Source organism: Prionailurus viverrinus, chromosome E1 (assembly GCF_022837055.1).
Source record: "Prionailurus viverrinus isolate Anna chromosome E1, UM_Priviv_1.0, whole genome shotgun sequence".
Classification (NCBI taxonomy): Eukaryota; Metazoa; Chordata; class Mammalia; order Carnivora; family Felidae; genus Prionailurus; species Prionailurus viverrinus.
Genome location: NC_062574.1, coordinates 27,047,201 through 27,062,722, shown reverse-complemented (window position 1 = coordinate 27,062,722; position 15,522 = coordinate 27,047,201). Strand labels below are relative to the sequence as shown.

Here is a 15,522-nt window from a genome sequence, read left to right as displayed (position 1 = left end):
TTCTCAGTATTTTGGCTATTATGTGTTGGTGGATCTTTTTTCTTTTATCCTACTTGGAGTTCGTTACTGTTCCTCAGTGTGTAGATTAATGTTTTTCATCAGATTTTGGATTTTTCTACCATCATTTCATTAACTTTTTTTCTGCCTCTTTCTCTTCTTTCCTTCTGACAGTCCATTATACATCATTTCTCTGAGACTGCTCATCTTTCATCATTCTTTTTTTCTCTGTTCTTTGGATTGCATACTCTCTCTTGATGTATATTTTGCTGATTCTTCTGCCAGCCCTCACTGCTATTGAGAGTCAGCTACTCAGCTACTAGTTGGTTGGAGGTTGTCCTTAAGACTTAAGGTAGTGATGTTTTCACCCTTTACTTTTGGATCTGTGTTGTGTGGTCTGGAGACTGTTTTCATAGTTCAGAGAGTTAATGAGTTTCTCCTGTGTTCAGCCATAGACCAGAGGCGCAGATGTTGCCTTTCCTTTTGCTTCTCAGAAGGTAAAACCTTGGGCATCTACATAGTCTTTTAGAATATCAGGACAACTATGGGTTTAGTAGGTTCTCTGATTTTTCTGTTAAGATTTGGCCTATCTGCCTAATTTTTTGTTAGTCTGCCTCAAATGGTAACAGATTAAGCTATTAGTCTCCACTGATTGCTTGCTGATTGCTCTGTTGTTTTTGACAGTGTTCTTGGGGCATAAATTGCTCCAAAGTCTAGTCCAGATAAAGTTACCCATCCACCTTGGCAGGGACAAATTATTGCTGGTTTTTAACAGTGCTTATCTCCATCCTCTCCTGGAAAGAAACTCTGTGCTATGGAGCAGGAGCTGGGAGTAGATTGGGAATCTACTATTCACTGGCTGCCCCACCAGGATCCTCTCTATAGAGCAGAAGCTTGAAGTGAGAGGTGGTGGGAACTGTTGCTTCACTTACCACCACTGCCCAGTATACATCTTCTTCAGCACAAAGCTTGGTGAGATGGCCTCTGCAGATATTTACCAGCTGCCAAAAAACCCCAACAACCCAGAAACCTGGAATAGCTCTAGAAAACTGGGAGTAGTGGGAGCTACCACTCAGCTGTCGTGCTCACTAGGACAGCTTTTCTGCGTTACAGAGCTGTAAGGGAATGGAAAGCTGTGATGCACTGCCATTAGCTGTTCCCCCATTCATTAGCTATTTGCACCTGATCCTCCTTACAGAGTAGGAGCTGGAGGTGAGGAAAAGGGTGCCGCTTTCAGGCTGCTAAGCCCTCTTCCACACACAAAACTATGGGGGGTTGAGTGTAGTTCCTACTCAGATGTGATGCTGCCTACTGTTCTTACTGAATTCCATAGATTCAGTCAATCTCCAGAGACCTTGAATGATTGTCTTTGGTAATTTTGACTAGTTTAACAAATGTCTATCTGGAAGAGAGGTTTCACCTAACTCCTCATACTATTCCCCATACATGTATATAGTTAAAAATTCAGACACTACACAAAGTATTAAATGAAAAGTAAGGTCTTCTCTCTTAAACATGTCCTTAGGTCTGATTCCTAGAGGCAACAATTGCTACCAGTTTTTTCTTCATACTTAGATACTATGGCTTATATATAAATATACACCTAATTTTTAAACCTGGATCATGAAGAACTTTAGCTGCTGCAAAATGTAGCTTCAGGTTTTGAGATTGTGACTTGGTGAGATCTTGTTATACCCAAAACGTGTATTGGCTTTCCAGCTGCATTTGTAGTCTTTATAAGTTAAGCAGTACTTTCTGGCTTGGGTCTTTATAGATCATCTAATTTGGTTTACTGTATCCTTACTGGTAAAACTGGGTAGTATTCTCAGATTTAACATTAAACAGAGATTATAAACATCAAAATGATCATACTGTCAACATTTTTAGTAATCTCTCTTTTGCTGTAGTGAACTGTATACAATGTCTCCTAGTATAGGGACTACTTTAGAAGTCAGACAATGGAGTGAGGGCTGTTAAATATTTTCTAGGTTTTTTTTTTTAAACCACCTAAAGGCATTGCCTTAAAATGGAACAAATTTAAAATAACAACACTGGGTAGGTTCTAAATCTTTCATTTTAACTGTGATATTTTTAGAAATAAAGGGTATTTTATGTGTATGGCACACTCATTGTTTTATTCTTCTGCTTCAGCTCTGAGGACAGTTATTATTATTGATATCTTCTGTGAAATAGTTCTGCTTTCTGATTGATTGCTATATAGAAAAGTATTAAATTATTTTCCCAAATGGAAAGGTTCAGCTGATATAACCTTGTTTTGCTGCTTCACCTTCTTACAGTTCTTGCCTCAGTAATATTTGCCTATTTGCATGAGATAAAACTGATAATAGAATTTCATCTGGGGAAAGATAATAAATTAAAGACAATGACAAGCCTACTGGAAAGTAAAGATGGCTAGTCAAACTTTTGTTTAGTTAGAGGATAAACTTGCTGAGATTGTAGGAACTGTGTATGATATGGATTGTGACTTTCCTGTACATATCTGGAATTTACTATGGGACTTCTGTGTGTTTTAATTTTAATTAGTCTATTTTGGGGGAGAGTCAGGGAAAAGGAACAAAAAAATGTTTCTATTCTCTTGACTTTGAGAATAATGAAGGAAAGAGACAGAGACATAGAGAAGGTAGCAATGTGGGATGGACAACCAGGGAAGTGATATGCTCTCTACATTTTTAAAAACGTGAGTGAGCAAGCCACCGCTCTAAACAGCAGGGATCCAACATTAACTACACAGAGTTAATCTTCACAGAATATGAGCTGAGCTTAAAATTTTAATCTACACTAAAATTTGTTGCAGTTATTCTGACATTTTAATAAGAGATAGTAAGCCACCTGTGTAAATTGTGCTAGTAGGTATTACAGCCAAATTGAATGGTCAGCTGGAGGCAGAGAAAGGAAGAACTGAGCCCAGGTAGGAAGTGTCTCTGAAGGTTCATACCCCAGGGGTCCAAGGCAACTGGCACTCTACAATTCTATAGCAGGAAACACAATTCATTGATCCAGGAGCTCCTGTCTGATAGATAGGCTTGTCTCCTAGTGTTGGGAGCCAGGTCAGGGTGATGCTTGAGTCTAGTGCAATTTGACTTTTGTCATAATATCTTTAGGGCAATGGTGATTCAGTGCTTGAAATTAAATGTTTTGGCTTAAAAGTCAATTTCCCTGAGTGGTTCAGGAGATGGGAACTGTATCTTCACCTTGACAGGGCTGTTTGTATGGCCCGTAATCATATTCTCTCTCCTCTTGTTTCTAACTGCTTCCTTTAGTTGTCACCTAGGTAACAAAGGTCGAAGCTACTTAAAGCCTGGGATGAAACACTTTTTATCTTCATGGGTGTTTTCTTTAATCAGATTCCTTTCCTCCTAAGACCAGGGTCTGCTGCTTTGCAGATTCACTTCATAGTCTATATAAGTACTTCTCTCTAATACCAGGGAACATGGTGCCCATGCTAAATCTAGTTGTGATGGGTTTACTGAAGGAGAACAAACCGCAGTACGATGTGGTACAATGAATGAAGGAGCCCTAGGAAATTTTGAAAAAAAAAAAAAAAAAAAGTGGTACTCTGAAAGAAATTTAGCTTGGGCAAAGTGGTATGTAGGGAACTTGGGCAATCAGAGAGCATATCAATCCTGAGTGGGATAGGGTCAATGTCAGTAAGAGATAAATCTCAAAAACAAATGTTGAGCAAAAGAAATCAGACACATGAAGTACATTTATACAAAATTTATACAAAAGCCTTCTGTGGGGTCAGAAGTCAGAACATGGTTTGTGGAAGAGAATAGGTAGTTATTGGAAGGAGAGCAAAAAGAGGGCTTCTGGATGTTAGTAATATTCTGTTTATTGATTTGGGTATCGGGTACATTGGTATATTATGTTTATTAACGTTGAGCTGTACAGTTGTGATCTGGTAGTTTTCTGCATGCATGTTTTACTTCAATATAAAGTTAAAAAAACCAAAAGGCTAGTAGTAGTTCAGTTCTCTTATATGATGGTCTAATTGCCCACAAATAGGAACTGGATAAATAGGGACTGGTTAAATTGTGTTCCTCAAATGTTCCTTATATCCCTGGGGAGTACAATGAAGCTATTTTGAGAATGAATAATTCTACTTGTACTGACATGAAGCCCATTATTAAATGAAGTTTCAAAACATATAATGGATTTATGTAAAAATAAACCACTGTATTCATTGGCTGGTATACATATAGAAAATAACTTGAACAGGACACCTGGGTGGCTCAGTCGGTTGAGCGTCTAACTTCAGCTCAGGTCATGATCTCAGGGTTCATGAATTCGAGCCCCACATTGGGCTCTCTGCTGTCAGCCTGTCAGTGCAGAGCCGGCTTTGGATCCTCTGTCCCCTTCTCTCTGCCCATCTCCCACTTGCACTCTCCCCAAAATCAATAAATATTAAAAAAAAAAAAAAAAAAGAAAAATATCTTGAAGGACACACATTCATAACAGTGGTTAGCCATGAAGATTGGTTTATGGGTAATGTGACAAAAGTGGGGAATGTTGAACTTTTACATAATTTTTTTACCATGAACATGGGTTACTCTTATGATCAAACTGAACTTAAAAAATAAATTCTAAATACTATTTTAAAGGCAAATGTATTGGGAGAATTAATGTTACTGTTCTGGTTAAATCTCTGAAGTATGGTTAAAAGAAGGAAAGGAGTGGGGTGCCTGGGTGGCTCAGTCAGTTAAGCGTCTGACCTTTGGTTTCGGCTCAAGTCATGATCTCATGGTTCTTAAGTTCCAGCCCCAAGTCGGGCTCTATGCTGACAATGCAGAGCCTGCTTAAGATCCTCTCCCTCTCTCTCTGCCCCTCCCCCACTCGTGTGCGCACAAATTTGTGTGTGCACGTTCGTGCTCTTTCTCAAAATAAATAAAATAAACAAGAAGAGTGGGTGGCTCAGTCAGTTAAGCATCTGACTTCAACTCAGGTCATGATCTCATGGCTTGTGGGTTTGAGCCTCGCGTTGGGCTCTGTGCTGACAGCTCAGACTGGAACCTGCTTTGGAGTTTGGTCTCCATCTCTCTCTGCCCCTCCCCCACTCACACTCTCTCTTTTGCAAAAATAAATAAACATTTTAAAATAATTTTTAAAAAAATAAGAAAAGAAGTTATGGAAGTAAATAGAGCCCTTCCCCAAGAGTTAATATAGTTCTGTCTTATTCCACTGCAGATGGTGAGGCAGATTCTACTGACCTTGAATAAACAAAATGAATGTAGGCATTTGATGTAAAGTATAACTAAATTGCCTCTCAACTTGTCATTTTAGTTGATCCAGAGTACCAGAAGGAAGCAGAACAAAGACATCGAGAATTGGCAGCTAAAGCTGGAGGATTTAATGACTTTGCAACTTTAGCTGTCATCTTTGAACAGTGCAAATCAAGGTATGTGAAATAGTTTTTGTACTAGAAATTGTCAGGTTAAATTTTTTTTAAATGTTTATTTTTGAGAGAGACAGAGCACGAGCGGGGGAGGGACAGAGGGAGAGAGAGGGAAACACCATGTCTGAAGCTGACTCTGGGCTCTGAGCTGTCAGCACTGAACCCGACCTGGGGCTCAAACCTAGTAACCGCAGTATCATGACCTGACACAAAGTCGGATGCTCGACTGACTGAGCCGACCAAGGTGTCCCTAAACTTTTTTTTTAAGTTTATTTTTTTTTTGAGAGAGAGAGAGCAAGCAGGGGAGGGGCAGGAAGAGAGAGAATTGCAAGCAGGCTCTGTCTGTGGTGTCAGGGTAGAGCCCAGTGTGGGGCTGGAACTCATAAACCCTGAGATCATGACCTGGGTCGAAACCAAGAGTCGGAAGCTTAACCGACTGAGCCACCCTGATGCCCCTAGAAAGTGTCAGTTTAAAATATAGCTCCAATATGTATTTACTATGTGACTTTAGACAGTAAGGTTCAGTGGGGATACTGTTGACCTTAAGGCATTTTTGTGAACATTAGTGAGATTTATCTATGTTGGGTGACTATTACTAAGTAGACATTTATTTTATAATATTAGTTCTCTTCTTTCTTCTCTTCCTAATTCTTTCTTGAAAATGACCTTAAAGAATTTTGATTCGCTAGAAGTACCTTAGATGAGAAAATGATTGGATATTTGTTAAACCATATATGTATAAAAAGAAATTAATTTACAAATTATTTTTAATTCACTCAGAGGCATCTACATTAATTTGTTTCCTCAAATTCCTTAAGTGGCTTTCTCAGTAATGGGACAGGTCTCATAAAAGGGCTAACTGATGCTTATTTGTTTTTAGTTTTGTAATAGAAATGAGAATGTTAGACTGCCTTTTTTTTTTTTTTAAGTGAACTCTATGTCCAGTATGGGGTTCCAACTCATGACCCTGAGATTAAGAGTCACATGCCCTACTGACTGAACCCGCAGGTTCACCTAACAGGTGCACCTGACCTGTTAGACTTTCACTTCGAGAGGGTATTTTATTTATTTATTTTTAAAAATTTTTTTTTTCAACGTTTATTTATTTTTGGGACAGAGAGAGACAGAGCATGAACGGGGGAGGGGCAGAGAGAGAGGGAGACACAGAATCGGAAACAGGCTCCAGGCTCTGAGCCATCAGCCCAGAGCCTGACGCGGGGCTCGAACTCCCGGACCACGAGATCGTGACCTGGCTGAAGTCGGACACTTAACCGACTGCGCCACCCAGGCGCCCCTCGAGAGGGTATTTTAAAGATACCAGTATTTTTGTTTTGCAGTGGAGCTCCAGCTTCGTGGTGCCAAAAACACTGGATTCATTGGAGATGCTTATTTTCAGCATTTCGTGTTGAAGCTCAACTTCGAGAACTAATCAGGAAGCTTAAACAGGTGATTGCTATAGTGATCTTTTCTTAAGTCAAATTTTGGCAAGATTCTCTGAGTACTGTACCCCAAACTATGCAAATTATGAGGTATTCTGATCTCCGGTTTGTAGGAATAGACCCCATTCCTAACTGTGTGCGTGAGTACCAAGCACTGTTCACTGTTATCCTTTGGGGAAGTTCTTTCCCTGGCCTTGGGTAGTTTCCTCACATTTATATGCTAATTTAGTGCTCAGTTGAACACTGGCAGAGGCCCTCCTGCAGATCTCTGGAGTTCTGTTTCTATCTGAGTTCTCTTCTCTCCTGAACTCTTGGCCTGTGAACTCTAGCCATCCTGGTCTTCCTGGACTCTCAGCTCTGCCTCTGTAGCTCAGGGTGTTCTTCAGGTTCCGCTGGGTTTTTCCTTCCCTGACCCTTCATCTAGAATCTCTCTCAAGGTTGACCGTAACCTGGGGCAGTTGTTGGACTTACTTCACTTATTTCCCATACTTCATTTACTTCTCAGAGATCGCTGTCCTTTATTACGTGATATACAGTGTTTTGGAAATCATTATTTCATATAAAACATTTTTTGGTTGTTTCAAGCAGAAGTGTAAATCTAATCCCTCTTACTTCATATGGCCAGAAACAAGTCTTTAGAAACATGTAGTTTTCAAAATAAAAGATCATTTCATATTATTCTGTGAGATTACCACTGTATATATATTCTTTCTATAGCAAAGTGATTTCCCAAGAGAGACCTTTGAAGGCCCTAAACATGAAGTACTACGGAGATGTCTTTGTGCAGGCTATTTCAAAAATGTAGCTCGAAGGTAAGCAATAATGAGCTTGAGAAATGGATAAAGAATACTACTGTATTTGGCTACAATGTTGAACTATTTAATATTAAAGATTGGTGGTTTATTTAAGCTCCGTGATTATGATGACATCAATTACAATGACTCTTAATGATTTTCACTTGTGCCGGGGGAACTGCAGTGGCACAGAGTGGGATATTGGAACTCAAGTTTGGTAGGAGGGAATTTGTAGGACAGCTGTCTAGCATGGGATATCGGCACCTAAGTTGAATGACAAGGGTTTTCTTGCAGAGGAGTGAGGCTCTGTGTGGAGTATGAAAGACAAACATGTTGAGCATGGCATCCCTGAGGAAAGATAGGGTGGTGTGGAATGTTAGTAATTGAGCAGGATGGAGAAGGCACTCATGTGGGATATGTTTGGTGTTGAGTGTTAGAGTCTGAGTGTTAGAGAAGGAGGGCATCTTCTTAGGGAAAGGGGTAACAATGGTGGTGATGGGAGATTCATTATATAGAAAGGAATTAATCACATAATTCAGTATATTAAGGAATGGTGAAGGGAGTTATAAATACTGAACGGGAGAAAATGAGAATAAACCCTGTGGTGTTGGATTGAAATTTCAGGGTTTTATTGTGAACTTATGGTTTTCAATATAGTTAGATGGATGGATATATACATGTGGGAATGAAAATATATGTTATGGTATATATATGTTATATGTGTTTGTATATGTGTAAATACATACATACAAAAATACCCTAGCTCTCAGATGCACTGGGAGCAGTAACACCATAATAGCAATAAATATACTCAGTGCCCTTGATCTTGACTGGAAACAGCCATCTGCCACATAAAGGACTCAGAACTGTTTGGAGAAATAGGGGTGGGAAAGTACAAGATGAGCTGAGAACATCTTATTTTGCCAGCAAGCAAGAAGGGATCAATGAAGGTTGAGGCCATGTTAGAAGTACACTGGAGCTAGCTTGAATAGGCTCCAATTGAACAAATATAGGACATATTAAGCATCAGAATAAATAATGATAGTAATGGATTATATAGCCCACTAAATAAAATCTGAAATCATGGGTCTATAGTCATGTAAATTACTAAATGAATAAATTAGAAGTTTAATGACAAATGGAATTAGTTGAGCACCTCTCCATAAAATTCTTTTTTTTTTTTTTTAATTTTTTAATGTTTGTTTATTTTTGAGAGAGAGAGCAGGGGAGAGGCAGAGAGAGAGAGGGAGACACAGAATCTGAAGCAGGCTCCAGGCTCTGAGCTGTCAGCACAGAGCCCAACATGGGGCTCATTCACGGACAGTGAGATCACAACCTGAGCCAAAGTTGGACACTTAACAGACTGAGCCACCCAGGCGCCCCTCCACAAAATTCTTAATTACTAAGGGAAAAAGGAAAAAAGTAACTTTTCATGGAGAAGCCTGGCAGATGCTGACCAAATCAAGCCATCAAAGTGAACACCATTAGTAACAAAACAGATTGAAACCATGTTCTTCCTGATAGAATATAATGAAAAACACAGCTTAACTTCTGTGATGTTCCTGGCAAAGATGCATTACCTAAATCTAATCATCCTGAAACAGACAAATTCAAATTGAGGGGTGTACAAAAAATTACTATTCAAAAAGCTGTCAAAGGGCGCCTGGGTGGCTAGGGTCGTAAAGCATCCAACTCTTGATTTTAGCTCAGGTCATGATCCCAGGGTCATTGGATTGAGCACCGAGTTGGGCTTCATGCTGAGCATGGAGCCTGCTTGGGACTTTTTCTCTCTCTCCTTCTGCCCCTCTCCACGCTCATGAGCTCTCTCTCTCTTTCAAAAAAAATAAATAGGGGCTCAGTTGATTGAGTGCCTGATTGTTGATTTCGGCTCAGGTCATAATCTCACAGTCGTGGGAACAAACCCCAAGTCGGGCTCTGCACTGACAGCACAGAGCCTGTTTGGGATTCTCTATTTGCCCCTTGGCCACGCACATGCTTGCTTTCTCTCTCTCTCTCTCTCTCTCTCTCTCTCAAAATAAATAAACTTAATAAATAAATAAATAAATAAATAGATAGATAGATAGATAGATAACAAAACAACTGTCAAGATCATGAAGGTTAAAGAAAGATTGCCATAATGAGGTAGACTAAGGGGACATGAAACGTAAAGTTAATACTCGATTCTGAATTGGATTCTTTTTCTATAAAAGATTTTATTAGGACATCTGGTTAAAACTTCAGTGGGGTCTGAGGATTAGATGTTAGTGATGGTATTGGTGTTAATTCCCTGGTTTTGATGGTTGTATTATGGTTATGTAAGAGAATGTCCTTGATTATGGGAAATGCACACTCAGATATTTGGGGATGATGGGGCATAAGGTTGGTAACTAATTCAAATGGTTCAAGTAAAAAAGATTTTTTGGGGGCACCTGGGTAGCTCAGTCAATTAAGCATCCCACTGTTGATTTTGGCTTAGGTCATGATCTCATAGTACATAGGATTGAGCTAGGTGTGGAGCCTGCTTGGAATTCTCTCTCTCTCTCTCTCTCTCTCTCTCTCTCTCTCTCTCTCTCCCCCTCTCTCCCCCTCTCCCTCTCCCTCTCCCTCTCCCTCTCCCTCTCCCTCTCCCTCTCCCTCTCCCTCTCCCTCTCCTTCTCCCTACCTCTCCCTCTCCCTCTCCCTCTTCCCTCCCTTGGTCCTCCCCTGGTTATGGGTACTCTCTCTCTCTCAAAAAAAAAAATTTTTTTGTACTGTACAAATATATATATATATAAATACACATATATGTATGTGTATATATATATATACACGTATATGTATATATATCCATATATGTATATACATACATACACACATAAATATATGTGTGTATGTATGTATATACATATACATATACGGATATATATATATATATTGCATAGTATATAAATAATTATAATGCAATCTGATCTGGGTTATAATGGGAATGTATATAAAGTATTATAGGAAATCATCTGTGGTGATGGTTGAACTAGGGCTAATATTTTGACAAGTTTTTGGAATAACATTTATGTAAGGAACTGTAGAAGAGGATACGAATTTGAAGTTAAGAACATGAATTACAGAAAGGATAGGTGCAAAATTCTAATTATCAGATTTTAGAATAGTGAAAATTATCCCTTTAAAAAGAGATCATCATATAAAGATTTAAGTCAGAAGACCTATGTTTGGAACTTGATTTCACCATACATTAACTCTGTGACCTTTGGAAGGCTAGTTGATTTGTTTGAATCTGTTTTGACCTCTTAATAAAAGTAACTTACTTTCAAAACTCATAGGTTGTTTTGAGGATTTATTACAAAATCATTTTAGAAATGTTAAAGCATAAATATTATCAATATTGTTAACATTAATACTTATTAACAAGAAATGTTTGTACTTAACTGAAATGACTGTTTAAGATGTATCATTATTTAAGATGGCTTGGTAGAGAAGTTATAGTGACAAGTAAGTTTAAACTTCTGTTTATAAAACTCTTTGTGGTAGAACACATTATAATTGTACATTGTTAGACTTAGTGCTCTACTTATTTAATTATTTTAGTGTTCTTATCTTTATCATTTGGTTTTTTGGTTTTTAGATCTGTTGGGAGAACATTTTGCACAATGGATGGGCGCGGAAGCCCAGTCCACATTCATCCTTCCTCAGCGGTAAGTGCCTATTATTATTTTTTAAGTGTCTTATTTTTTTTTTTTCAACGTTTATTTATTTTTGGGACAGAGAGAGACAGAGCATGAACGGGGGAGGGGCAGAGAGAGAGGGAGACACAGAATCGGAAACAGGCTCTAGGCTCTGAGCCATCAGCCCAGAGCCTGACGCAGGGCTCGAACTCACAGACCGCGAGATCGTGACCTGGCTGAAGTCGGACGCTTAACCTACTGCGCCACCCAGGCGCCCCTTAAGTGTCTTATTTTTTAATAAAGGGAAGACATTTGTAAAGGTATGGGAATAAGTAATACACAAATGTTTTCTACTTTTCACTTTGTGGTTATGTTTAGTCCATTTTTTTTTAAGTCCACTTATTTATTTGGGGGGTGGGGGTGGAGAGAGAATCCCAGGCAGGCTCCATGCCCGGTGTGGAGCCCCACCTCACAACATTGAGACCACGACCTGAGCCGAAATCAAGAGTCAGCTGCTTAACTGATAAAGCCACCCAGGCACCCCTAGCATATATCTTTATTACATAAAGCTGTAAAGGCACTGCTTGGCCCATGCCTTCTGTTTGATTGAAAAATATAGGAATTAATTCAGAAGATTTGGGGCTATTAGTGTTTGGCTGGTCTAATGTGGAATAAGGCAGGTTACTGAGTTAACCATCCTTAAATAAATTCTTTTGTATAGCTTCATGAACAAGAAACCAAACTCGAATGGATCATTTTTCATGAGGTATTAGTTACCACCAAAGTCTACGCAAGAATTGTGTGTCCAATCCGTTATGAATGGGTGAGAGACTTGTTACCCAAGTTGCATGAATTTAATGCACATGATTTGAGCAGTGTGGCCCGACGTGAAGTGAGAGAAGATGCAAGAAGGAGATGGACAAATAAGGAAAATGTGAAGCATCTAAAGGGTGAGTCAGTCATTTGTTCTAGTAACTTAAGTCCAGGGAGCATAAATATCCAAATTCTCATATAATTATGGAAATATTGTATAGAGCTTAGATTCTGGCTCTATCTCCTCAGAAAGCAAAGAGTTGTCATGAGTCTCAGACTTTGATACTTTGACTTCCTTCTTTTCTTCCAGTTAATCATGTTTTCCTTAATCCTTCTGTCCAACATTATTAATAAAAACAATATCTGTTGAGCTTTTACCATGTGCTAACAACTTGCATTAATTACCTCATTGAGTTTTCACAACAACCCTATCTATGAGGGAAGTACACATCCCCCCTTTATAGATGACGAAATACTTAGCAGTGTATAATAATTTGCTGAAAAATCCCATAGCTAATAATTTGTGAGTCTGTATTTTGAATCCAAGGAAACTGACGTGATGACCTAAACTCTTAACCATAATGCCATACAGTTTCCCAGTAGTCCACTGCTGTTTTTATTTTGTTTATAAAATTTTGTGACTATTACTTCAGAACATCTTCCCCTCCCCCCCACCCCACCCAGGGGATTTTTCTGTGAAATGTGAGATCCCTAGTTGGGAGGTGTAAACAGTTGTACTGAATGAAGTAGGACAGAAAGTTTAATTCTCAGCTCACATATACAAAAAGCTTTTCAGTAAAGCTTTCTGAGGCTGATTTATGGAGCAAATTTTATGATCCTTTTTTAATGTCATGAAAAATAGATCTGGAAGAGTCTTTAGAAATGTAGTGTTCTATTGCAGTATGTAACTGTAGTACATGATTAAATTAGGGTCAGTTGTTCTGGCTCTTTAGACCTCCATGCATTCATTCATTTATTTATTTTAATTGACTTATTTATTTTTTCCATGCTCTTTTTTTTTTTTTTTTAGTTTATTTATTTTTGAGAGAGAGAATATGAGCAGGGGAGGGACAGAGAGAGAAGGAGAGAGAATCCCAAGCAGACTCCATGCTGACATTGTGGGGCTCGATCTCACAAACTTGGTCTTGTGACCTGAACCGAGATCAAGAGTTGGATGCTTAACCAACTGAACCACCCAGGCACTCCTCCATGCTCATTTTTTTTGTTTTTTGTTTTTTAATTTTATTTATTTTGAAAGAGAGAACGAGAGCGGGGGAGGGGTAGAAAGAAAAGGGAGAGAATCCCAAGCAGGCCCCACACCACCAGCTCAGAGCCCAGTCCAGGGCTCTAACTCACAAAATGTGAGACCATGACCTGAGCTGAATTTGGAAATTCAACCCATTGAGCCACCCAAGTGCCCGGCATGCTCTTTATTTTTTAACCATAGGCTACATTGTTTCTTTTGAAAGGGCAAATTTTAGTTTTCTTTTTTTCCTCCTTAGCGTTGAAAAATCAGGGCATCTCCTTCTCTTAACATTTCTAGTACTGAGTTTCACAACTAAAGTTTAACTGGATTAATTTATAATGTTTTCAGATGGAATCTCAAAAGAAGTCCTAAAGAAAATGCAAAGAAGAAATGATGATAAGTCCATATCAGATGCACGTGCTCGTTTCCTTGAGCGAAAGCAGCAGAGGTCCCAGGATCACAGTGACACACGGAAGGAAACAGGCTAAGCAGTGAATCCTCCAATTCAGGAAGTAGGAAAAGCAGCCAGGAAATGTGCTTCTACTTTGACATTTATATTAAATAGCACTACCAAGAGGAAGGGGTCAGCAGCTGTTATTAGCATATGAGCTAAAAGCAAATCAAAGTTCACCAATACCAATAAATGGAATTTTCAAAGAAAAGATTGAGTTGCCATGGTCCTAGGCAATGATATACGAAACCAATGAAAGACAATACATGTGATATTTTCCTCACTTCAATTTTGCTGGCCTTAACTGGTATCAAATGCTGTCACTGAGGTATTTTCAAAGAACATTGAATTGTATTTAATCAGCGTGTATTCCATTTGCATTTGAAGCATTAAAAATTATTTTCCTTAAATCTCTTTAAAGCCTTCTTGTTGCTATTAGAATAGTATTATATCAGGTTATCAGGTATGTGACCATTTCCTTCAGAAGGCTAAACATAAGAGGTTTTTACTCAGCAATACTTAGATGTCTAACTGTTTAATTGCTACAGAGCTTTATAGATATTTAGAGAAAAGACTTAATCAACTAGTAAATAAGAAAATTGCCTATGGCAAGATTCTTTGTTGAATTATTATTAATCCTTAAATTGATTTTTCTGGGATTATACAAACTCCTTTTTATATAAAAATATATTGTTTAAAACAGTAGCTATAGCCATTAACCAAAGGACAGATGATATATGTATTTTTTTTGTTTTGTTTTTGTTTTTGTTTTTTAGCTGTCCCTACATACTTGTATCAGCACCACATATGTAGGCATGACAGTTGCAAACAGCCCCTCCACCTGGCCTAGTCTTTTGCCTCCAGCTGCTTGGGTATGACCATTTAAACATCTGTTATGCTGATCTTGAGATGGGATTTTTTTCAAAGCAGCCAACACCAGATCACCAGTGTTTCAAATTGGAACCTTGAGGCTAGTTATGTCACACTCAGGCCACAGTCAGCACTGCCCCTCTGTTGTTTACTGCCTTGTATTCTAGTTATTTGTGTATTTGTCTGTCTCCCCCACTAGATTATACGCTCCTTGTGGGCAGGGACTATGTCTTTTTCATACCTGTATCTTTCATGGCACCTAGCACAGTGCTTTGCACATAGTAGTCTCTCAATGTTTGTTAAATAAAGCTATTAGTGTCATTAAAATTCAAAAGGCAGTATAATGTGTGTTTTTAGATATTTTTTGTAAAAATTAAGAATCTAAATTTTTTATAGGTAACTATTTTGCAGTTATTTCCTTTGGTGTCTAAACAGTTTTCTGTTCAATTCTAGAAACTTGAGCCTTTATTGAAAAATCACATAAGGACCCAAATCTCTGTGTTCTTTTTTTTTTTTTTTAATGTTTATTTACTTTTGAGAGAGAGAGACAGGGACAGAAACAGAGCACAGCAGGGAGGGGCAGAGAGAGGGAGAGACAAAGAATCCCAAGCAGGCTCCAGGCTGTGAGCTGTCAGCACAGAGCCTGATGTGGGGCTCAAACTCATGAACCGTGAGATCATGACTGAGCTGAAGTCGGATGCTTAACTGACTGAGCCACTCAGGCACCCCTCTCTGTATTTGTTCTTAAAGTAAGGTTAGCGATGATGGTTCCTCTAACATTCCCTGTGTGGTTAATTCGTTCATTGTAATCTCCAGTGCTGTTGACACTGTCAGTACATT

At 38.7% G+C, this 15,522-nt stretch overlaps 1 protein-coding gene across 1 annotated transcript in view; it reads left to right on the top strand.

The window, feature by feature from the left end:
• Positions 1-15,016, top strand: part of DHX40 (DEAH-box helicase 40) — a 49,256-nt gene extending 34,240 nt beyond the window's left edge. Inside the window, exons 13-18 of the mRNA XM_047834028.1 lie at positions 5,299-5,413; positions 6,748-6,856; positions 7,567-7,661; positions 11,263-11,332; positions 12,024-12,252; positions 13,710-15,016. Of these exons, the coding sequence (XP_047689984.1) occupies positions 5,299-5,413; positions 6,748-6,856; positions 7,567-7,661; positions 11,263-11,332; positions 12,024-12,252; positions 13,710-13,849 (758 nt within the window). The 3' untranslated portion in view covers positions 13,850-15,016. The remainder of the gene's footprint in view (positions 1-5,298; positions 5,414-6,747; positions 6,857-7,566; positions 7,662-11,262; positions 11,333-12,023; positions 12,253-13,709) is intronic.
• Positions 15,017-15,522: the final 506 nt, after the last annotated feature.